This window comes from Mixophyes fleayi, chromosome 2 (assembly GCF_038048845.1).
Source record: "Mixophyes fleayi isolate aMixFle1 chromosome 2, aMixFle1.hap1, whole genome shotgun sequence".
In the NCBI taxonomy this organism is placed as follows: domain Eukaryota; kingdom Metazoa; phylum Chordata; class Amphibia; order Anura; family Limnodynastidae; genus Mixophyes; species Mixophyes fleayi.
This window is the reverse complement of record NC_134403.1, coordinates 320068461-320093136: the sequence shown is the minus strand read 5'-3', so window position 1 is coordinate 320093136 and position 24676 is coordinate 320068461. Positions and strand designations below refer to the sequence as shown.

General features: G+C 42.9%; 1 protein-coding gene across 2 annotated transcripts in view; it reads left to right on the top strand.

Annotated features, from left to right (window-relative positions):
* The first annotated feature begins 15673 nt into the window (after nt 1–15673).
* SH2B2 (SH2B adaptor protein 2) overlaps nt 15674–24676 on the top strand; it is a 69873-nt gene continuing 60870 nt past the window's right edge. Inside the window, exon 1 of one of the 2 annotated variants that reach the window (XM_075196730.1) lies at nt 15674–15773. In XM_075196730.1, the coding sequence (XP_075052831.1) occupies nt 15720–15773 (54 nt within the window). In that variant the 5' untranslated portion in view covers nt 15674–15719. The remainder of the gene's footprint in view (nt 15774–24676) is intronic. The other variant, XM_075196729.1, reaches the window with a different exon arrangement.

Sequence of the window (24676 nt, the reverse complement as noted above, 5' to 3'; positions counted from 1 at the left end):
AAGATATTTGCTAGTGTCAGCTGCATAATATGGACTATGTCCATCCTGGGATTTTGGAACAACTTCCTAAATGTAATTGCCAATGTTTATCATAATCCACCTGCCACAGTTGCTCTTATTGGATGCTTCCCTATCCCCGATTTTGTATATCCATTCCCCCTTCAATTTTGCTTTGATCATAGAGCTCCTCGCAGCCAGAGTTAGGCTACATCCTAATATTTCTAGTATTAGCTCTGACCCCCAAGACCATAACCTAAACACTAACTACTTTACTCAATCTACTAAAATGTTCTTCATTTTCTGGTTTGGCTGAATTACTGAATGAATGTCCTCCCGAGATTACCCTACTTGTTCCAAATGCTCTACATCAAATAAAGTAAAACTTTTAAACATATTCAACTTATCACGTTGAAACTTATATGGCAAAAAAGCACCCTAGTGTCAAGCTCAGCACCATGATGAGACACCCCCAGAGCAGTGGTCTGGGAGTCCCAGCTTTACAAATTTTCACCGTAACGGTGGGTTCACTGGTATTTTCCTCAAACACCAAAACCTGGGATGACATAGAAGCAACTAGCTCTAAACTTCACCATTCTTATTTTTTATACTTAAACTAAAAATAGGATTGCCATAGCCCACCCGGTAATCTCTCAAACTCATTCTGGGTTGAATGTCACAAACCATGTGTCACGGTCACTAGAATTCTTGACCCAGCATTCTGCCAGTTGTTATCACTACTCTCGAGGCGCGGAGTCTAACGTAGGACTGGTCTTCTCCAGGGACCCCCGCAAGAGGGTTTGGGTTTTTGCGGCATCACTACGCAGGTTGCGGTCCTCAAGAGAGTGCAGCAGAGCAATGGAGTACAGCTATAGAGATGGATGGTAATAATGATGCGATGATACTTAGAAGAGCAAATATATATATATATATATATATATATATATATATGATGGTTGTAGCAAGAACTGCCTGGACAGGCGGAGAGATGAAACAGAAACTATGGGATAAACAAACAGAGGTAATGTTATCCCACATTAGGCTAACGGAGTCAGTCCAACTGGAGAAATATAACACATCAGTGGTGGTGAGCCAGAGGTAGCTTCGTCACTGACAGAATAAAAGATGGCCAGCGAATGATTAGAAAAACCGATAATAGAACAAAAGTCAATGAATGATAGATCTACCACAGATGTGGCTGAGAAGTATCCAGCCAACGAGTGAGGTGCAGCGGTCACTACAGCATACAACAGGAGGCAGGTTTACCACAGGTGTGGCTGAGAAGTATCCGGCCAACAGGTGAGATGCAGAGGTCACTACAGCATACAGCAGGAGGCAGGTTCACCATGGAGGCGGCTGAGAAGTATCCAGCCAACAGGCGAGATGCAAAGGTCACTACAGCATACAGCGGGAGGCAGGTTTACCACGGAGGCGGCTGAGAAGTATCCGGCCAACAGGTGAGATGCAGAGGTCACTACAGCATACAGCGGGAGGTAGGTTTACCACGGAGGTGGCTGAGAAGTATCCGGCCAACAGGTGAGATTCAGGGATCACTACAGCATACAGCAGGAGGCAGGTTTACCACAGAGGTGGCTGAGAAGTATCCGGCCAACAGGTGAGATGCAGCGGTCACTACAGCATACAGCGGGAGGCAGGTTTACCACGGAGGTGGCTGAGAAGTAGCCGGCCAACAGGTGAGATGCAGGTAGAGAACTCAAAGACCAGGGCAATGAGGCAGGAACACTGAAAGTAACTGCAGACACAGGAACAGAGAGCACAGCTGACACGAGGAGGTGAGAATCAAGATCAGAAAATTAAGGAGGGGTCAGAGGTGCTTTAAATAGGGAAAAGGCTAATGGATAGCCAATACAAATCAAGGAAAGGTTATAAAGGACCCTCTGGGTTTGCACATGCGAAGAAACACAGTCAAGATGGCAGGCGGCCTCGTTGCAGCACAGGCGCTGGCAGAGGGGCAACTGGCCCAACTCTAGGTCTAGAAGTCCGGTGAGTGACACCATGCTTACGTTCCCCCTCTTCTTCCTTTTTGAATCCCATCTGGAATAACCATCTCATCCACTGGGGCACACACCCAAGCATTTGATGCCTAGCTGAATTGCAATATTAGATTCTATAATGACTTGATTCTACTAGTTAACTTCCTTCTCTTTGGGTACATCCAACACACACTCAATCGCCCTGGTTTTAGATTTTACCAATACCTCCATATCCTCCTCAGGCTTCTAACTACCTCGAACCTCGGTCAAATCGTCTAATAAAACAAACATCTGAAGGCCTTATATGTGCTGTGCTCTCTCGCTCTCTTTCTGTGTATGTATGTATGCATATATAAATAATATATATATATATATATATATATATATATATATATATATATATATATATATGAAATCGCCTCTTTGTCTGTCCTGTTATGCATCCGACACCCCTGCACCGATCGGGATGAATCCAATGTGAGGTAGTCCAGTTGGATTCTGGCCAGGTTTTAGGGGTGATAGGGTCCTGGTCGGACCTCCCGTTGGTGTACGTTGGGCAGAACTTTGACCCGCGGAGCCTCTCCTGAACCTCCCACTGGATGTATTTGGACCAAAATTTCACAAACTGGTAACATTGAATCCCAGAGGACATACTAGGGGGGTTGAGGTCCCGGTCGTACCTCACGTTGGTGTGCACTGGGCAGATCTTTGACCTGGGGAGACTGCTCTGGGCCTTCCACTGGATGGATTTGGATGACATTTAATATAAAAACAAAAACTACACTGGAAGTTACCCCATGGTTGTGTTGGAAAAGCTGCTAAGCTGCTAAACATTTTTAAAAAGGTTGACAGTCCCATCCAACTCATTGTTAACTTAATAACTTGAATATTTTAACCCAGGCAATAGCAGGTACTTCAGCTAGTTTTATTTACCGGTATATATATATCCAATAGTTGGGAAAAGGTGACTCAAAGACTCCATATGTGTACATTTTAAAGACAATGTTTTTGCATTTCTATAGCCCTGATTCTTTGTAACTTAGAGCACCTATCACACATTCCCAAGCTATCCTGACTTTTAATGGAGATTGTGCTCATGAGACAGGACTGTGGCAGAAAACAGTCCTTTAAGGAACATTCAATCTTTTCCAGACCTTTGAAGCATAACTACAACGAAAAGAGAAACGCTTTCTCCAATTACAACAGCTCTCAGGAAAGCAGGAGTAGCGTACAGATGGGAATTCACAAACACCATTCTCTCTTCACAAGACAGTTTGAAGGTATTAAGGGATTGACATATACATCCTGACTCAGAAACTAGTTGCACACTTTCACACAGTCAGCCACCTTTGGGTCAAATCTTTATTTTTTCTGTTGACAGGCCCACTTCAGCCCACCCTCCTGCCGGTTCGAATGTTCAGCCTCCACCTCCTTTGCTTCCCATGGCTCCAACACTTCCCTAACTATTCAATAACTGCTCAGACAAAAGTAACTTCCCCCCAGAAATGAATGTCATTACAGTCCTGTTGGTGTAATGGTCAACCGTCTGAATACTTTTGTCCATATAGTGTATTTGCCTGGAGCAGTCAACTTCCGAATCAAATGACCTCCTCCCGAACAAAACGCAGAGAGGTCACGTAGCATCAGTAGCACCTCTGAGATGAAATGAGGCGGGACATACAGTTTGCAGCATGGTCTACCTCTGGGATAGAACTGCATAATTCCTGCTTATGTCACTAAAACAAGGCAAATAATCTTTAGGTGGATCCTCTTATGTACCAGGTTGATAGAAAACTCTCTACAGAAATGTGTTGTGACTTTTCCAGGCTTTCATCTACCTTTCTAAAGCTAGTGGAAAATCTGGTCGCCTAGAAGTTACACTGAATTGTCAGAATTTGTTTGTTACAACTTGCAACACTTATTTATTGTACATTAAATTGCCTTGTGATCAGGGCTGCCAAGAAGAATTCAGGGCCCGGGTACAACAAATTCATGGGGCCCCCCTCATATTCAAGTAAGCCCCAAAATTTTTTTGCGCCGCCTTACGGCGGCGCAAAAAATTTTAAGTTTATGGTCATACATTCAGGGGCGTGGCTAGCCAAACGGCGGTGCAAAAATTTGGGGAGGTGTGGTCATGCATTTGGGCGTGGCAAACGTGCCATTGGGGCGTGGCTAACATAAAAACCACTAGGCTCTCAATTCGCCAGAGCGTCACATATGTTCAAGCACTCCTGACTTTCAGGACATCTACCACCACAGTGTAGTATACAAACAATGCAGTGTGTACACAAACAGTTCAGTCTTGGCCTACACCTTACATTGGGCACAACATTCACCAAAAATTGGTATTGTCCCTACTAGAATCACAACATTTCACACACTGTGCTGCTCTCTCCTACCTGTTCTTCTCACTTTCTCCACCTGTGGCTGCTGCTTTCTTTAGTTGTGGCTTGTCCGGATCCAGGAATGTTGAAGGACCTATTTTGAAAAAAAAATGGCTACATTTAGAAAATTACAGCCAGCCCCGGCCTTAAATCAATAGCACTCACGATTAATAATTAGGCCTTCCTCCAGCCCCAACATTAAAATAATAGTATTCACATTTAATAAATAAACCTATTTCACTTCCTGCAAACAGCCCCAGCAATACCTATTTCCCGCAACCATCACTGCCATTAAATAATTCATAGTCACATTTAATAAATAGACCTCATTCTCCCTAAACTCACCCCAAGATTCAATAGCCCCCAAACCACCCCATCTTAAATTAATAGTCCCTACTATTAAATTGCCTCACCATCACCCTACAAACAAAATAGCGCCCATTAATTAGCCGCCACCTACCTCACACACACTACATTGCAACAAGCCCCCTGTGCCATCACACACATTACTGTGCCCCTTCATCACAACTACACTGTACCCCCTTATGCTCACACTGCGACCTCCATGCTGCTTTTCCCCCTTCTTTTTTACTTTGTGCCTCTCTCCCACTTTTTTTATTCCTCTGTTCCTCTCTCCCACTTTTTTCCTCCTCTGTTCCTCTCTCCCACTTTTTTTCCCTCCTCTGTTCCTCTCTCCCCAATTTTTTTTTTATTCCTCTGTGGCTCTCTCCTTTTTTTCCTCCTCTGTTCCTCTCTCCCACTTTTTTTTCCCTCCTCTGTTCCTCTCTCCCCAATTTTTTTTTATTCCCCTGTGGCTCTCTCCTTTTTTTCCTCCTCTGTTCCTCTCTCCCACTTTTTTTTTTATTACTCTGTGGCTCTCTCCTTTTTTCCTCCTCTGTTTCTCTGTCCCCTTTCTTTATAGTACTGTCCCTCCCCGTTTTCCTCCCCTTGCCTCTCCGTTTCTTTACTTACCTTTTGTCAACTTCTTTCTTTTCTTTTCTGCTCTTCTGTCTTCTTTCTTCCTGCTGGCTGCGGCGCTCCTCACTGACTGACAGGCGTGACTTGATGACGTCACACCCGGCAGTCAGTGTGAATGGAGGAGAGGAGGGACACGGCGCCGCGCGATCACGTGAGTATTTTTTTTTTATTTTTTTTTTCTTACAGCTGCCAATAAACCCAACCCCCCCCCCCCCCCGCGGGAAAAAAAATAAAAAAAGTAAAAAAAAAAATAGCGCAACAGAGAAAAATAAAATAAAAAAATAAATAAATTTAATTAGCAGCGAGGGCCCGGCCCGGGCCCCCTGGCATGGCCGGGCCCGGGTAAACTGTACCCGCTCCCCCCCCCTCTCGGCGGCCCTGCTTGTGATATGTTATTACAGATCTGTCAGACCAAGGATTTACTGAAGGCATGGTTCTCCTGCAAGGTCTCATGGTTGGGCTGAATAGTGGTAATAAAAACGAGGATTTTTACCATAGATGTTGTACCTGTTTAGGACTATATCATGGCAGGATTTTTCTTCAAACAGTAAATTCAATTATCACATTGTTTAATTGGTAGAACAGGCCTCCTGACATGGCTAGAGCACTCCTTACTCTCAAAAGATAATGAAGGTTTATCACCCCCGAACATAGACAAATTTAATTAAGTGTGTGCCCTTGTTCAACTCAGGGACAGGTTTTTGCATCCTTGTAGGTAGCTATGGTTTGATATAGAGCATAATTGCTATTTTTTGTTACCTGCTACGGATCTCCCATGGATCCCATATGACCTCCCACCTCATGCTGTAGTCGTCCATAGAGTCACCCCCATAACCATGGTCCAATCAAGAGCCCACAGATCACTGAACTTCCCGCCTACCAGCTTTCACCACCAGGACAAGCCTGCTTGATACTGTATCCAAACTTGACTAAATGGCATCAATTGGCATTAAATCATCTAATTGAAGTGTCTTTTCTTCTAGCGTTCTCTCAAAATAAACTCCAATTTAAGACATGAGCTATACTCACACTTGGTTTTTCGCCTCTATGTGTTTCTGTTCCCTAATTGCTTCTCAGTGATTTGTTACACCCTAAGAATAGGTGTTAATGCATATATGGAATATTATATATATATATATTTTTTAATGTGCACAAAAGGACGTCTAGCGCTGGGAAGGTCTTACTGGATATTGATCACTCAATTAGTAAATATAATATGGCAACAATTCCAAAATATAAACATCATTTATTAAAATAGCATGATCACACTGTGTAATCCTTCTATAATGTCACATAATAATACCATAATCGATTGCAAAATTAAAAACAATATATCCCCATGTAAGGACTCTAATATCCCAATCCAAAACAGAAATGAACTGTATCTCCCGTGGCTACCTTGCCACTGAAGAGAGAGACGACAATAAAAAAGTTGTGGTTACTAGATGACGTCAAAAATGGAATACATACATGTATCAAAATAACAAAAAAATTAAAAACAGTAAAAAACATGTAGCACAAAAAGAGAGCCCAATGATTAGTCACCGCTCAATTCCTGTTTCTGGAGTCAGAAAGAGTATCCAAAGAGAGAGTGTGCATCCGTTGCAAAGACCCGATCATACATATATATTGTACACAGTTTCCTCCTGTATATGGATCAGAAACCTGTGTTGTCCTCCTCGGACATAAAGTTTTAATAATAATGATGGCTCTTCGTAAATCAAGTAGCGGAATAAGATATTTGACATATCTTACCGCATCCTGGTGCGCCTTGAAAGAGTCGTGGGAATAAAAACACACACCTCCGATTCGGATCCTAGTTACAGGAAATGGTCAGTGTGCCGAGCGATCGTTTCGTGGCGGCTCTTCCGAAGCGGGTGTCTTAGTGTCCCAGTCAACAGTAGTCGATACTATTCGTTCCCCTTTGATGTAATGCAAAAAGTAGAACAGAGACAAGAGCCGCGAGCATATATAGCTCTTTCTTCTCACACAGCGCTGTGTTAGTTGATGTTGATACCTGCTGACGCGTTTCGTCCTATATCTGGTAGGACTTTCTCAAAGCTCTATTTCCCATACTCTTGACTCCTATTTAAGTGGCTTTTGGGTGTGGTTTTTTCCAGGTAATTAACTCCTTAGGGTCAAATCATCCACTTTATGCTTCTCCCTTCCAAATACACAGATAGCCATATGCCCATGGATCATTAAATTAGAAGAGAGGGGGGACAGATTTCCAATTTGCAATCGATTATGGTATTATTATGTGATATTATAGAAGGATTACACAGTGTGATCATGCTATTTTAATAAATGATGTTTATATTTTGGAATTGTTGCCATATTATATTTACTAATTGAGTGATCAATATCCAGTAAGACCTTCCCAGCGCTAGACGTCCTTTTGTGCATGTTTTAGCTACTCTAACCTAAGGGAAGCTTACGGAGGCCCGTTTTCTATAGGTGGATTAAGCTATATCATCTGCTAAGCGCCAGGGTGGTTCCCGAAAGGGGACTGATTTATCATTATATTTTTTAATGTTCATTTTAACGCTACAAATAAGCATTGTCCAATGCGATTATTGTGTTTCCAACGCACAAAGAGATTCAATAGCAAAAGATAGCAGGATTTATAGTAAGCCATGCTGAAGCATAAAAGATTTCACATAAACTGGAAAGTATAAAACTGAAAACATTACAATCTTCACAAGTGTGTCCTGGGCCCAGGTTCAGATACAGTCATCTTGTCTGTTGTCAGGAAGAGAGAAAGAAAACACTGGTCTAGGGGGCTTATATGCAGTTTGAATTAGCATAAACAGTGGTGATGTCACGATAATACACTGATAACACTAAGAGATGTCTTCATTGGTCCAAGGTTAACGATGTTCCAGTAGACTGCTGGTCATAGGTCAGTTCATTTGATCTTTTGCAAGGGGGGAAACTTACTCCAACTGTTGCTTATGTGTCTTCCCACTGAATAACCAGTTTAGACTGACCCATAAACATGGACACAGAGTACCTTCACTTTATACAGATTATGCGTCAGTTTCTCTGGTAATATGGAGCTGAAACCAAAGACAGTTCACTACCCGAATCTACCAGAGCCAGCACCGGTTGGTGATTCCCAAACACATTCACGCGGAACAAGCAGGACTTCTTGGTAACCGGACTCATTGTACAGCAGCTCGGGTAACTTGGCTGTGTGTGTGCTAGTGAACAACTCATATGCTCTACTAACGTTGGGAACTGAGCCCTCAAATGTCCAGGCTCTTTGCACTTGAAGCAGATTGGACTTACTGCAGGTTTGGCTGCCTTTTTATCCAGCAATCTCTCCTCACCAGCATCCAGTCCACTGTTCCATATGCCAGTCTTCGACCGAGGCACAAACTTTGCAGCTGGCAACGGAGGTTTGTGCATATGCTGCAAGGCGCTGTATCTCTCCACTACAGCAGCCAATTCCCCATATGACTGAGGATCCGTCTGTCGCGCCCACCTTTGGAGCCCTCAGTACATAACCCGGATACAATGGTCAATACCCGCAGTGTTCTTTTCTGGCTGTAACCACTTCTTTTGTGTTCTACCAAGTTCAGCAAGCTGAGCCCGAACCGGTAAATCTTTGGAGAGCATCCAGTCATGAAATCGTTGGGCCTCCCCTGCTCTGGTGACTCCAACCCTCGCTAAGATGGCGGTTTTTAGCTGCTGATAATCGCCAGCCTGGTCCTCAACTAGGTCTATATAGGTTTGCTGTGCTTCTCCTGAAAGATAGGGAGCCAGGTATTCGGACCAAGACCCAGGTGGCCACTTGGCTCGGGTGGCGGCACGCTCAAAGGCTATTAGATATGTCTCCATGTCATCATCAGAAGTTAATTTCTGTAATGTGGCGGTAGATGGAGCCTCTCTATCCCGTCTCTCTATCCCGTCTCCCCTGAGCAATCTCCTCAAGGAGAAGTCGGGTATTTTCCTCCTGCACTGCTGCAACCTGCACTAGGTTTCTTAAAATGTCTTCCATTCCCACAGGAGTTTGTGCTGGGAAAGGAAACCTAGCTTCTCTCCGCATTCAGGTAACAACAAAAGCTTCTGGGCCACACCCAATTCACAACTGAGTGGCTCACAAGGTGTGGTACTACAATTACCAGAAAATAAATTTGTTTTTGCTTGTTTTTAAACCCCCTTTTTTTCAGCTGCCATCTGCTGCGAAACTTTCATTGGTAAATAGCAAACAAAACCCCCCAAAAAAAAAATTCTTGGACCACACACAACTCAGTCTGAACTTTTAATAAGTGTGGCACTACAATGACCAGCGGTGTTTTAACTTCTGCTTTCTTTTGCAACAAAACAGGTGCTAATCAGTTCCCAAGGTTTGTCTCTTCACAGCAACACATTGAAAACAAAGCATTACAAAAGTTTGTGGATTATAGTGGTCTTTAACAGACTCCACTCACCACCCTTGCATCTGGAGGCTGGGAGGACGGCTGTGTCTTAACTGTCCTACAAATCTCACGATGACACCACTTGTGAGAAGGTACACCATTCACAGGAATCGGACACAGGTATGTTGAACCATTTAGCTGTTTATTATCAGTTGTCAGGATGGTAAAACAGCTCCAATGCTGGTACAGCAATCATATCCAGTAACAGTACACAAAAATCCCCACCACCTACATCTGGCTAGACATTACTTCCCTGTCTACTCGCCGGCCACTTACTGGCATTGGTGGTGCCGTCCACACATACAGACAGTGTCTTTATACTCCACCCCAAGCACTACAAACAAATCACAGCAAACCAATCACACCCATGTGGAACACCTGTGTGTGTATGCCAAGAGAGGATCCTAGGGAAAACTTAACCCTGTCTACAGCCTGCTGCTGCAGACTAACTGTGTTCCTACCTGTTCCCTTACAGGGAACTGTAGCAAATATCCCTCTTTGCCACAATATATATATATATATATATATATATATATATATATATATATATATATATATATATATTGTGCATGTCCCCCTCGTGCCACCACAACAGCTCTGACCCATGTAGACAAGGAAGGTGTCCTGTGGTATCTGGCACCAAGATGTTAGCAGCAGATCCTTTAAGTCCTGTAAGTTGCGAGGTGGGGCCTCCATGGCCTGGACTAGTTTTATCCAGCACATCCAACAGATGCTTGATTGAGATCTGGGGAATTTGGAGGCCAAGTCAACACCTTGAAATCTCTGTCAAGTTTCTCAAATTGTTCTAATCCTGAACATTTTTTTGTAGTCTGAAGGGCACATTATCCTGCTGAAAAAGGCCACTGCCATCAGGGACACAATTACCATGAAGGGGTGTATTTGGTCTGCAACAACGTTTAGGTAGGTGGCATGTGTCAAAGTAACTTCCACATGAATGCCAGGACCCAAGATCTCCCAGCAGAACATTGCCCAGAGCATCACACTGCCTCCACTGGCTTGTCTGTTTCCCATAGTGCTTCCTGGTGCCATCTCTGCCCCAGGTAAATGACGCACGCACAACCAGCCTCCCGGGAGTCTGGGAGGACTCTCTGAAATTTGGAAGCCTCCCATATCTTCCATTGTAGTAGGTTAAGTATGTCCTAGGTGCACTTCTAGTTTGCAGAGATGTTCCTGATAGCAGAGAGTAGGCGTGCACATTAATATTTGATGGATTGATCATCTATGCACATGTCATGGGCACTAGGAGTCTTTACCCAGGGATCACCAGGTGATAAGCTTACCAGAGCAGTATAGGTGGTAATATGGTACTCTGGTAGCGGGGTGATCACGGAACAGGAGACAGCAGATGATAGAGATGCTCGGGAAAGTCTATGACTAGCAGCACTGGTAATATATATGTAGTAATACACGAGGAACTGAATGGACAAAGGACACGTGAGGGTAGTCAGTGGTCTGCGGTAGCAAGTTGTACCACTGCTATAGTGAGGAGGAATGTCCAACAGAAACGAGGAGGTGATGAGAGTCAGCGGTCTGCGTTTAGCAAGTTGTACCTCTGTCTGGGTGAAGGAATGGGATCCAGGTGAAGGTATCCGGGAAGTCAGTGGTCTGCGTTAGCAAGTTGTACCACTGCTATGTGAGAGGACACTGGAACAGGTGACACTGGAAACAGGAATCAGTGGTCTGCCTCTAGCAAGTTGTACCACTGAATATATATGTGAGGAGGAGCACGGGGAGAGACTGCAATACAGAGGATACACGGGCACCTTGAACTTGATCCACAATGACATGCACAATATAGTAATGACTGAACAGCACTGCAAATAATACAAAGTCATAGAAACTATCCGGGCAAAAGATAACACAGTCAATGATGGCAAAAGTCTCAGCGGATAGTAAGCTCCAGAGGAGAACAACTCAGTCCAGCAAGATATGCAATACACCAGCACAGTCAATGAGAAGTATGCATACTGTGGTTCAGGAGCAGGCTGTCAGACAGGAGTGCAGAGATACCTGAACGGCTGGAGGCCGGCAGGATGCGAAGTCCCTGGAGGGTGAAGCGGTAATCAAGTAGGTGCAGCGCACAGGTAGGTAGACCAGCAGGGGAACAAATACTCAGGAAGCAGTAGTATGTAGAACTGGACTCCTGGAGGACCCTGAAGAGTAGCGATGGTCTAGATGAGATGAAAGCAGTGAGGCGCAGATCCGATGCAGACTGGCGAGTAGAGACCAGCAGGAACACTGAGAAGCACGGAGAGCGAATCAGCTGCTGCAGACACGAGTAGAACTGAGGAGTAGCAGCCAGCAGGACTCTGCAGGTACACGGAGGTAGCGGATAGCAACCAGCAGGTGCAGCCACGATGAAACACGGGAGTAGAGAGTTGAAGTGGTCTGAAGACTGTAGTGCACGGAGGCAGCGGATAGGAATCAGCTAACAGTCACGATGAAACACAGGAGAGTTGAAGTGGTCTGGAAACCACAGGAGTAGAAGTGGTCTGGAAACCACAGGAATCAGCAGCGCTGAATACACGAGGAAACACAGGAACACCTTCAGAGGCTCATGGGGAATGAGACTCCAAGATCAGGCAACGAGGAATGACCGCAGGTGCTTTAAATAGGGAGTGTTGCCTGATCAGCCAATTAAGTTAAAGGAACAGGTACTGAAGGTTTTGAAAGGGCTGCGCATGTGCAGACCCTCAGGATGGTGGACGGCCACGGTTCCTAAACACACAGGAAGAAGCACTCACAGTCTGGTGAGTGACAGCACAACTGTACAAAATCATGGAGGTTGGTGCTGCACATCCAGTGCGCTTCATTACTAAGATCCAATTTATTTCTTTTTACCCAGTGATGCCAAAACTCAGCCTAATATTTTCCCTGGTTGTAAAGTAAGATGACTATGTATATTGCATTATATCCTGGACTCATCAGGGCTGGACTGGGACTAAAAACCAGCCTGGCATTTGAAACATACAGGCCCACCTCTGTTGATGAGCAGGAAAAAAACTGTGTGCCGCTCCGCAGCGGTGGCGCCGCCAAGGGCGTAGTCACAGTATGTTGGGGCGTGGTCAACGTGGGGCTTTGATACATACATTATAACAAAACATTACATTTATCAGGCCACCCCCACCCCAGAAACACATTACAACACCCCAGTCCACTGTATTTATCTATGCTTCTGATGCTGCTGGCATCCATTCTGGGTGGGAACTTTCTGTAGAGTGAGCAGGGAAGCTCTTAGTCTCACAAGATTAATAAATCTCATGAGACTTAGGGCTCCTCGGCTTGCTCTGCAGGCTGTGTCCTGTCCGGCGACTGGGAGCAACTATCAGATTCATCCTGCTAACTAAAGCATGATTAAAGCTCGGGGGGCCCTAGGCACTTAAGACAGAGGGGCTCCTTTGATGTAATATGGTTATTAGACACATTTTCAACAAATACACAGGCAATACTGTGAGCACTACTGTTAGGTGCACACAGTTCTGCCTTCACAAGCAGTACAATGTGAAGTAGGACATACCTCCAAACTGTCCTTGCAATCAGACCAAATCCTGACTAAGTGGGACAGTCACCCACCAAATTCAGGACAGTTGGCAGACTGTCCTGCTCTCTCCTACCTGTCTTGTCATTGTCACCACTTGTGGCTGCTGGTATCTTTTTAGATCAGTTGCTGCTTGTCTGTATCCTGGAATGTTGGGGGCCCTATTTGGACAAAAAATGGGTACATGAAATTTAGAAAACTCCAACCAGCACCGCTGTTAAATCAATATAGCACCCACGTTTTAAAATTAGGGCTCACTCCAGCTCCAACATTAAAATAATAGTATTCCCATTTAATAAATAAACCTATTTCCCTCCCTACATACAGCCGCAGCAATAAATTAATAGTATTTACATTTCATAAATATACCTATTTCCTGCAACCATCACTGCCATTAAATTCATAGTCACATTTAATAGAGACCTCATTCTCCCCAAACTCACCCCTACATTCAATAGCCCCCAAAACACCCCGACTTAAATTAATAGTCCCCACTATTACATTGCCCCACCATTACCCCGCAAACAAAATAGCACCAATTAATAAGCCACCATCTTCCTCACACACACTACATTGCCAAAAACTCCATGTACCATCACGCTATTACTGTGCCCCTTCATCATCACCATGCTGTGCCTCCTTATGATCACACTGTGCCCCTTCATCACAACCACGCGATGCTCCCTTATGATCGCACTGCGCCCTCCATGCTGCTTTTCCCCTTTCATCACACTCTGCCATGTTGCTTTTGTCCTTCTTCATCCCCCTGTGCCATGCTGCCCCTTCCTTCTTCATCCCCCTGTGCCTTGTATCTCTCCCCCCCCCTTCTTCATCCCCCTGTGCCTTTTATCTCTCCCCCCTTCTTCATCTCCCTGTGCCTTTCATCTCCCCACCCCTATCTTCATCCCCCTGTGTCTTGTATCTCCCCTCCACCTTTCTTCATCCCCCTGTGCCTCTCTGCGTTCCTCCACTCTTTTACTTACCTCTGTATTGCCTTCTTTCATCTTTATTTTCTTTTCTTCTCTTTTCTCTCTTCTTTCTTCTCTCTTCCGTGCGCCGCTCCTCAGTGAATGTCGGGCGTGACGTGATGATTCAGGGCCGTAACTAGGACTGTGTGATAGGGGCGATAGGGGTGATGTTTTAGGTTCCTTTTGTCAAAATTGAGGACTTGTGCGGCGACATTTGACTTTCTTGCCCCAGGCGTTAGAATTTTAAGCTGCGTCTCTGTGATGATGTCATGCCCGACATTCAGTGCAAACAGGAGGGGGGAAGAAGGACACCGGCGCTGCGATCATGGGAGTATTTGTATACTCACATGATCGTGGCGCCGGAGCAAAAAAATAAAGAATTCGAGAGTGAGGGTTGGGGGAGTGTCCAAATACTCACATGATTGCTGTGCAGGGTACCAGGGTACCGGACCGGCCCATACAGCCATCGGCCCTTCTGGCAAATGCCAGATGGCCAGTCCGGCCCTGACTCATATATTAATGAACAAAGACTAACTGTATTAACAGACTAACTTGTAACACTCCCTTGGTGGTTCTTGCGGAACTCATCATATCGGGCTTGAGTCATTAAGGAAAGCCCAAAAAATTAGTAAATTTTCACCTGAACAAAACCATGTTACAATGCAAGGGGTGCAAATTAGTTTATTATTTTGCACATAAGTTAAATACTGAATGTTTTTTTGTGTAGTGCACAAATACTGATTTATTTGTACACTGAAATTTAAAGTTGATCTAGAACATGCCCTATCCCAACTATAAATCTGTCCCCACATTTTAAATTTGCTTCCCCCTCCAATGCAACATGGTTTTGTCAAGGTACAAAGTTACTCATTATTTTTTGCTTTACTTTCCTTAATGAATCAGGCTCATTATGTTTACTGAATTGGTTAAAATACACTTTTATTTGCTATACAAAAAGATGAATTTTATTGTGCAGTCAGTCAATACTGAAAAACAGGAACATTTCCAGGTACAAATCTTTAAAACCTGGGATATTAGGGAGTGTTTGAAACCATACATGTTGGAAGACATGGGTCATACATAAAAATTAGATAATACTGATTTCAAGAGATTGCCTGTAATACTATACTTAAAGAAAATCACTTATAAATCATAGATCTTACTAAAGCAATATTTATTTGACCTAATTTGGAGCAGCCCACTTTCAGGCACTTATAAACCAATCTCCCAGATTAAAGGATGATGCTTGTGATAAACAGTGTGTAGCTCACGACGTGCTGGCCCTTTAAGAGTTGAGCAGTGATCTGGGCACCGCCTCCAGCTCCGGGGGTGTGGAAAACAAGAAAGGGATTTGTGTGATCTTGTTATTTCTCCATAGTGTGACATGGAATAGTGGACCATGCTGATTTCAAAGCATGGGATTTAAATCCCCTTGCGCATCCTGCACCAGCAATGATCACCATCACAGAGTAAGTGCTATTTATATGAGGCTGTGTAGAAATAATCTGACACCCTGACTGTGCTCTCAGTCACTGTACAGGATGAAAAGGATTGCCAGGGACAAATTTGCTTGTAAAAGGGAGGGATCCAGGGACAAGTGCACGTTTTTATAGCGGTCATCAGTGCTTATTTTATTATGAATGTATTATGATTGCTATGTATTGGACGTCCGTGCATGCCTGTCTTTAATGGTCTGGATCTTGCATGTAATCCTGTTTAACAGACACTAGCAGCTCATGTTTCTAGCGCGCTGTCTTTCATGACAGGGCTTATGAGGGCTCTGCCTTGTTCTTTCTAATACTGCTTATATGAAATGCCCCTGTGTCTTTGGGGCTGCGTGGTTGTCCTGGATCAGCTGCCCCTTCTCTGCCCCCCTTGAATTATTGATAGAGGCTGTAGAGTGGAGCAGCTGATGGTCCTCCCAGTCCCAGGCAGATGTTGTTGTGTGTGCCCTTCTGTTGGGCTCTGGGGGAGGGCATGCACTGCTGCTGTACAGTATAATGGAGACATGGAGAGAGAGGTAAATGTTGTATGACAGACACACATTCATGGAATAACAGAGAAAGAGATATGTGTAAACAACACGGTGGGGATTCTCTTCATCTCCTGCATTACACATTAAGAAAACTCAGACATGTGAGGCAGAAAATTATAATGAACTCAATGATCAAAACTAATGGTCTTAATTTCCAGAATCAATGTGTCCCTGACAGACACAATACTGTTAACTCAGACTGTGGAATAAATTATTACCAAAAGGACTTTGTATATAGACCTGATCGGTAGACTCCATGTACTTAACCGTTTAACTTCCCAGAGTGATGTTTAGATTATGTCTGTTACCACCGCATATAATTTAATTAAAGTGTACAGTTATTTGATCATGGAAATAAGCCAACTGACATTCATAATCATTATTTCTTGCAAGGGGGATCTGTGTACTGTGTCAATGTAGACAGAATGGCTGCTTTTTAAGAGGTACATTAACACCTATAATATAATTCGACTCATTCCCAAACCTCTCACTATATAGAGTGCTGCAATTGTTTTCCTACCAGCAGTAGTGGGGGCCATCTGGACATTTATTGCCAATTTACCTAAATAAACACATGCTATAGGCTATAATGGATAAGAGGCTGACTTGTTATTTCTTTATAGTGAAACATAAGCTCATTTTCTACCCCCAACATAAATATTTCTCCTCAAAGTTGAAGCGAATGTTGCCTACATATAAAAAGATCACTGACAGGATCTTCATTCAACATGGTGTTTAGTTTGAAAACATCTCTGTTTCAATTGAATTAATGGCTGTAGTATTTCCTCATAACTATGTTGGCCCAGTTGAGTGGTCATTTAAAGGTTTAATGTATTTATGATAATGACTGGAAGGAGAAGTAGAGCTACCCTCCACTCACATCACCATACAGAAGATGGGTCTCAATGGTTGTATGTGCTTCACACAGCTGCTGTACTGTACATCATAAAAGCTTATCACCATCCCAGTATTGACTGCGGAAATGGAAAACTACTTGGAGAACATGGTACCAGCTCTGTGGTCTAGCATTTAGATTGTTTTTTTTCTTCTGTTTTTATTGCTTGAAGGATGCCAGCAAAGTTGTTTTATAATATTGCGTGTCCTGATCAGGTTCCAAAAAAGGTAGCTCACAGAATCATTTTATCTGATTTACAGGTAGCTCATCTATTTAGCAATACAAATAAAATGTATAGTCGTTTATGTCACTTTGGTAAAACATTAGAGTTACTGTTTATGGTTTGGGATTAAAAGGAATGAGGTCTGTTAAGGTAAAGTGAAGATACATCAGTCTTTCCTTCTGTGGGGTGGAAAAAGTCCAGTGAAATAATTTTTCCTGGGGCCCCACCCTTACCGTACAACTACTGCTTGACCTACCACAGGTGTTGCATCTTCTGAATACTGGACTGAAGTCACCAAGTTAGATTCAAGCTGTTTTCAACTGGGATATAGCGATGAAAGTGGCATGTGCTTGGATTGCTATGGCACATGTTCAACCAGGTGCCACTTTCAGTGCACTATTGATAGCTGTTTGAACTGTACCATTGTGTCATCATTTTCTCAGTCCCACAAGGGCTGGAGTTGTGCAACCACTGGATAGAATTAAAGCAGTAGCACAGAAAGTGGTACCTGGTAGACAACTGTTTGAATCTAACTCAGCTCCACTGCTCAATAGCCTGCAAAGTGCAGAAAATGGTGGATCCTGTGGACGAAATTGTGAGGTACAAGATGGGATCTCAGGATAAGAAGACTCACCAAATTTCTAGCAGGGGGAGCCTTCTACAGGGGTGAAAATCCATTTCGATTGAAGCTCTTCTTTAAATGCTGAATTACCATTTGTGACCACATTACTAAAAAAAATATTATCTTTTATTTATATAGCATTACCATATTAGGCAGGTCTGTACATTGAAATGACATGTAACAGAAGGTAAAGATGAGCTGACATCCTAAGAGATGTGGGGTATACCTAATACATAAGTTAAAGAAATAACAATTGCAGCTCCTGGTGGGGAAAGTGGGTGTGGTTATTGTAAGGCAGCAACTTTATCAGTTGCCAATAATGAAGTAGCCCTTGTCGACTAGCTTGTCTGTGCAGCTACCAGTGGTGTGGTCTGGTTAGAATGAGGAGAGACACTGCAAGGTGGATACATAAAACATGAACTAGTCATTGTAGACATCTTTAAACAATCAGTTGCTGGAAACCATAACAGTTCTTTACCATTGATCTAACTGAGCCTCCTTCCTCTTCTGATTCTAGAGAAGGCTGTTGGTTTTGTGCTGCACATGCACTCTTGTGGATATCCACCAGTTTGGAGTAGCTGTATGTAGCCTGGTGTTTTTATTTACAGTTAATTTTTTCTTGTTCTCCTTCAAATACTTTTACAATTATCTGAACAGATTTCTTACCCCTGTAGCTAACGACACTTAACTCCTAAGATCTATCTCCAGACACCTGCTAATAGTTCCTACAAGAACTGCCATCAGAAATTGTGGGGCCCAGTACAAATGAAGAAGAACTGAAAGCTGAATTATGCACAAATTAAAAGTTGAGGTTGCGTTTATTAGTTTACGTTCACCTCCGTAAGGATTAAAATCTAGCAAGGGATGTGGTTACACCCATTTCATGTCACTAGAGGAGGGCCACAGAGTAGTTAATAAAAGTGAAGGGCGGAGTGGAAATAAGTGTTGAGGATCCAGGACATTGTCCGCCACCCACCGATTCTTCAGCACCTGCTGTTGTTGAGACGTTCTATTTTTTTGCCGATTCTTTTAAAACATTTTCCCCCGGCTCCTGGGCTGGTATGGCGTTCGTATTTTGGAGGTCCTGGATAGTGGGTTTTGTTGCTGAAAAATGCAGTGCAGTCGGCAGCCAATGATTGGTGGGCCCACATTAATGTGGTGGGTATTCTGAACCCGTTTCCCTTGGAAGAATCGGCTATAGTTTCAGCACAAGTACCGCCCTTGTGGGTCGGCTTGTGGTTGCGCTCCTTTCAGGCCAGAGGGGTTGCGGGTTCGGTATTGCCCGTGAAAACTAATTCCTGGAGAAGGTTGATATGTGCGCCCGGGTGAAGTTGTTACCCATGTTGTTTGATATCTAAAGGTAAGTTGACCCGTGTGGGTTTTGGGCCTGCTGTTTTCTCCTCCACCATATAGTTTTTTGGCAAAATAAACTTCTTTATTTTTCCGCAAGTTTTTTTTATCAGGCAGAACTACTCCTTAACACCCATCTCCCCAGGCCAGGTGGACACTGTCCTGCTCTCTCCTACCTGTTCCTGAAGATTTCACTACCTGCTGCCGCTGGTGTCCTAATGTTGGAGCCCTATTTGGAAAAAAGACAGGTACATGAAATATAGAAAGCCCCAATCAGCCTGGTGTTAAATCAGCAGCACTCATGTTCAATACGTTTTAATAACCATCCCCAACATTTAATTAATAGTATTCCTATTTAATAAAGAAACCTATTATCCTCCTCCAGCAATAAATTAATAGCTTTTACATTTACTAAATATACACATTTCCCACAACCATCCCCAATTTAAATAATTTGTATTCACATTTGATAATAGCCCTCCTTCTCACCAAACTCAGTCCCACATTAAATTAATGGCCCCCAAACCACCCCAGCATTAAATTAAAGGTCCCATCGCCTGACCTTAAATAATAGACCCCATTATAAAAAGAAATAGCCCCACCATCATCACACAAATAAATGAACAGCACCTACCATTAAATAATTATTCCCCAGCCTCGACCATCATTAAATGAATAGCCGACCTCACTCCCACATTACATTAAGATCTCCCCAAACACATACACACACTTAGCTTCTTTTATCCGCGTTGCGCTGGAGAGGCAGAACCTTCTGTCTACCCCTCTTATAGTCTGCACACATGGGACAGCGCACCTGTCATGTGGTGCCCGTACCATGTGAGACATTGTCCAGGGGCAAACGCAGGATTTGTAGAGGGGGGTTTCCACACCACGTCACCAGTGGGCGTGACCAGCATACATGGGGGCGTGGCTATTATTTTAGACAGTGCTTGGCTGCTCTCCAACTCTTCCTATCGCCATAATATACATGGGCAATGCCGCGTGCACTACGGTTAGGTGCACGCAGCTCTCCCTTTTCAAGCAGAGCTGTGTGAAGCGGGAGCAGGGTCCAGCCACCTCAATTATACAGTGCCCCAGGCTTGGTGGGGGGGGGGTTCCAGGCAATGTGTGATCTGTTCCTCCCTCCATTACTCTATCTGCAGCCGCATGGAGTAAGGTGGCTGGTCCCTGTCCACCAGGCATCATACAGTGTCCTGGACCAACATCCCGTCTGTACAATACATGCATTTTTTAATGACTGGCCTGCCTTCCTAGTCAGTCCAGGTCCCTTACAACTGTATCCCCTGTACACCCCTGATGGCGGCCCTGGTCTCTAAATTCAAATGAATGTGGTCATTGTGTCTTCTACTGGGCTCCCCATCACTAGAATACCTTCCTTGAATGATTTAAATCTGCCACCTGTCTGAGATCTTTCCAAACTTCTGTCATTCTGCTCTGCTTGTAATTGTAATGCTAAATGCATTTTGTCTGTAATTAGGTCACAACTGTATATTATGTATCTAGGACATACTTGAACAAAATGAAACAACTCTCATGTATTTTTTCCTGGTACAATACTTCCATAAATAAAATATATATATTTACTTCAATGACAGTAATGCATCCTATTATAGAACATTTCCAGAATGAGTTATGTCAATAGTGGCCCAGGCATATTGCTTGACTGAAACTAATTGCAGAGATACCTGGCAAGCACCCAGTGCTTGTTGCCTTTAATAAAACACACCTAAGACAGAGAACCCAATTAAAACAGGTTTGAAAATATTTGTGTTTGAACATCATTCATATTAAAGTTTAAAAACATGATAAATGATAGCTCTTAATAGCTGTAAAACATGATACATGAGAGCTCTTGAAGTCACTGTGGATGTCCTCTTTAACTGGCTTAACTTTGCTCTGTAGAAAATACTTTCGTATTGTAATGTTTTGCTTCAGTTCAGGCATGGATACAAAACAATTTAGTATTAGATCAAACCATTTCTAAAAAAAAGATACAAATATTGTTGTGTTCTTTGCTTGTAATTGCATAGAATGTGTGCAGACTGATGGGAATCATGAAAATGACTTATTTTGACCAGTTTTTACCAGATCATGTTTGTTTACATTAAGATTTGTTATTTCAGCCTGTACCAGAATCGTGAATTATTTTACATTACATAGGGGAATTGATATAATGGTTTAAGTAATTGAATGTATTTAGAAAATGGAGTTGTGTTCCAAACATCCGTTCTTTTGACTGTCAGTAAAACAGCCTGTTTTATCCAATGTTGTATAATTAGTGTTGAGCACATATGCTTTGTGAATTTCAATTTACAGTCTCTCGGGGTCAACAACAGACTGGAGAAAAAAAACACGGGTTTGATCTCTGGTTAGTTCATGTTAATCTAGTTAGTTTTTACAAATATATGTAATAAAAAATGTGATTTTGTATATTTTTTATATGTTCACAGTTTAAGCATAAGACAATTTAATTCTCAAGCATTGGCAGATAATGTAAGAAGATTTGTTTCTGCCACTCACATGTCCCTCAGTCCTCCACCCACATGTCACTCAGTCCTCCCCCCACATGTCACTCAGTCCTCCCCCCACATTCCACTCTCACCACCCCCACATGCCACACACACCTCCCCCACGTGTCACTCATACATCCAACTCTCCCCACCCCCACATGTCACTCATACATCCCACTCTCCCCACCCCCACGTGTCACTCATACAACCCACTCTCACCTACCCCAAATGCCACTTGAACCTTCCACTCTCACCATCTCCCCTACAATTGAGTGCCTCTTGATATTTTAATTAATAGGAGAGTGTGAAAATTATCTATAGTAAAAGTCCCAAATTTTACTGTAATGATTTTACCAACTACTGAAAGTCCTGATGAACATGCAGATTCATGTGTACACACTTACATGATTTACCGTCAGATCCGTGCTCTTCATCTGTCATTACCATCTGCTGAAAAGATCTGTCTCTGTACACACTCTATGGAGATCTGCCGTTAATTTTAACTTGCCAGAGTTTGATGCTTCAGCCGTTAAGTTTCGCAGTGGAACGCAAACTTGCGTTCCAAATGCCGAACTTCCTGTCAGTGGAACGCACATGCGTTCCACGGCGGAACTTAACGGCTGAAGCATCAAACTCTAGTAAGTTAAAATCTCTCTCTCTCTTCAGCACTTAAGCGGAACTTAAGGGCTGAAGGCAGGTAGCGGGCGGCTGCTGCGCCCCCTTGGGTTTGCGCCCTGGGCAACGGCACTACCCGCACCACCCTCGTTACAGCCCTGGTGATTTTAATCAGTTTATAAGATCAAATCAAACGATATGATGTGTTTTGGGAATGTACACACTAATGCAATATTGGACCTAATAGTCGTTTATCGTGTGATTGGCATGATAATTGGTGGAAAAACCTGTAGTGTGTACCCAGTTTTACTTTAATCTCGTGTCTAAGTGGGGCTGCTTTCCTGAGTGCAGATTGGATTTACAGATCATCTAACATTAACAAACTCAATATTTGTCATCCATGAAGACTAATAGCAATACTAGCAGTAGAAAGAATGAAAAAGATTGAGAAAATAGGCGCTACTCCAAATATCAGCTAAAAATAGGATCCATCAATTAGGACCACATATTAATAATTTAATCTGAGATGTCCAAAACAGAAATGGTCTAATGGTCTAGGTGTTATTGATAAGAGAGAAGACTTTCTTCAGATGAACATTTTTTCAAATTATGCTGATAAATCAGCATTTTTGGGAGTTCTGTCTTTGGAACACAAGAAACTGTGAGTGATATTGCGATCTACAGGACTAGACCATTTTTGTTTTGGACACCTCAGATTAAATTATTAATACGTGGTCCTAATTGTTGGATCCTATTTTTTAGCTGATATTTGGAGTAGTGCCTATTTTTTCAATCATTTCTTGCGGAGGTGATACCGCTGTGATTTGAAAGGGCTGTTTTGTCCTTGATTGCCCTGTAAATTCCTATTTCTCTATATTGTCATCAATACTAGCAGTACTTTGCCCATTTTCTGTTATTTCTGTGATTTGTTTGTTTTTTCATTGTCATTGTTTATCACGTTAGTCAGCTCTGTCTTGATGTGAAATTGAGGGAAACTGAAACTTTTCATAGGAGTTAAAATAAAACTTCTCCTTTTTGTATGGTAATCTGCTTATAAAGGGTTTTTAGGACAGCTACTGTATGTCATGCTGACATTTCAAATACATGTATTTCAGTAAAATTATGTTGTGGGTTTTTTTTGTTTCTGATTTGATTAGTGATTAAATCTACTTCTACACAAAAATAAAAGCTTTGTTTCTGTGGAATTAGGTGAAAGAATAAAATGGAAATGCTAGTCACCCATGATTTTGAACGTCCCCTGATGCATCTAACTGTCTGTCTGACTAGAGGGTATATATACTAATCTGCAGGGTTTGAAAAAGTGGAGATGTTGCCTATAGCAACCAATCAGATGCTAGCTGTTATTTTGTAGAATGCACTTAATAAATGACAGATAGAATCTGACTGGTTGCTATAGGCAACATCTCCAAACCCGCAGTTTAGTAAATATACCCTTGGGTCTTTATCGCACTAAAGCTAGGGTTGTCAATGTCCCTCCTCTTACCTTTCATGAGCATGAGAAGTTCAATGAAAAGGGTTTTGACACCCCCAGTGTTAGTGTGAACAAGGGCCCCTGGAGCAGCTGAGAGATTCTTCTGCTATTGGCTGTTTGAACCATTAGATGCTTTTTACTTTGTTTTCATTACCTCCCTCACCCAAACTAGTAAGACCTAACCCTGTGGTTTCTTAGTTACCCCTGGAACAGGCCTACTTGATCATTTCTACAGGCAGAATAAATGAGCAGGGCAAAGGATGTTAGGGCACTTTTTTGATTGGATGAGCCATGGAATGCTGTAATTTGTCCATTCAGCAATGTGTCCACAATGTATATAAACCATGCTCATTTTCCAGGGTGAGTAACCACGAGGGTCTTGGCAAAGAGAGGGAGGGATCATAGTGATCTGGAGTTTTCCACTACATTAGTTAAAAGTCATCCATTTTGGCATTTTATTCGGTGTAATAACAGATAAACATAGTAAGCTGATTCGGATAATGACAATTAATGCATAGTAAAATGCTGTTTGTTCAATTTTTACTTTTATGTGGGTTATCAGGACAGTTGGAGGCTCCAGTAATAGTCAGCCATCCTGTGCCTGTCCTA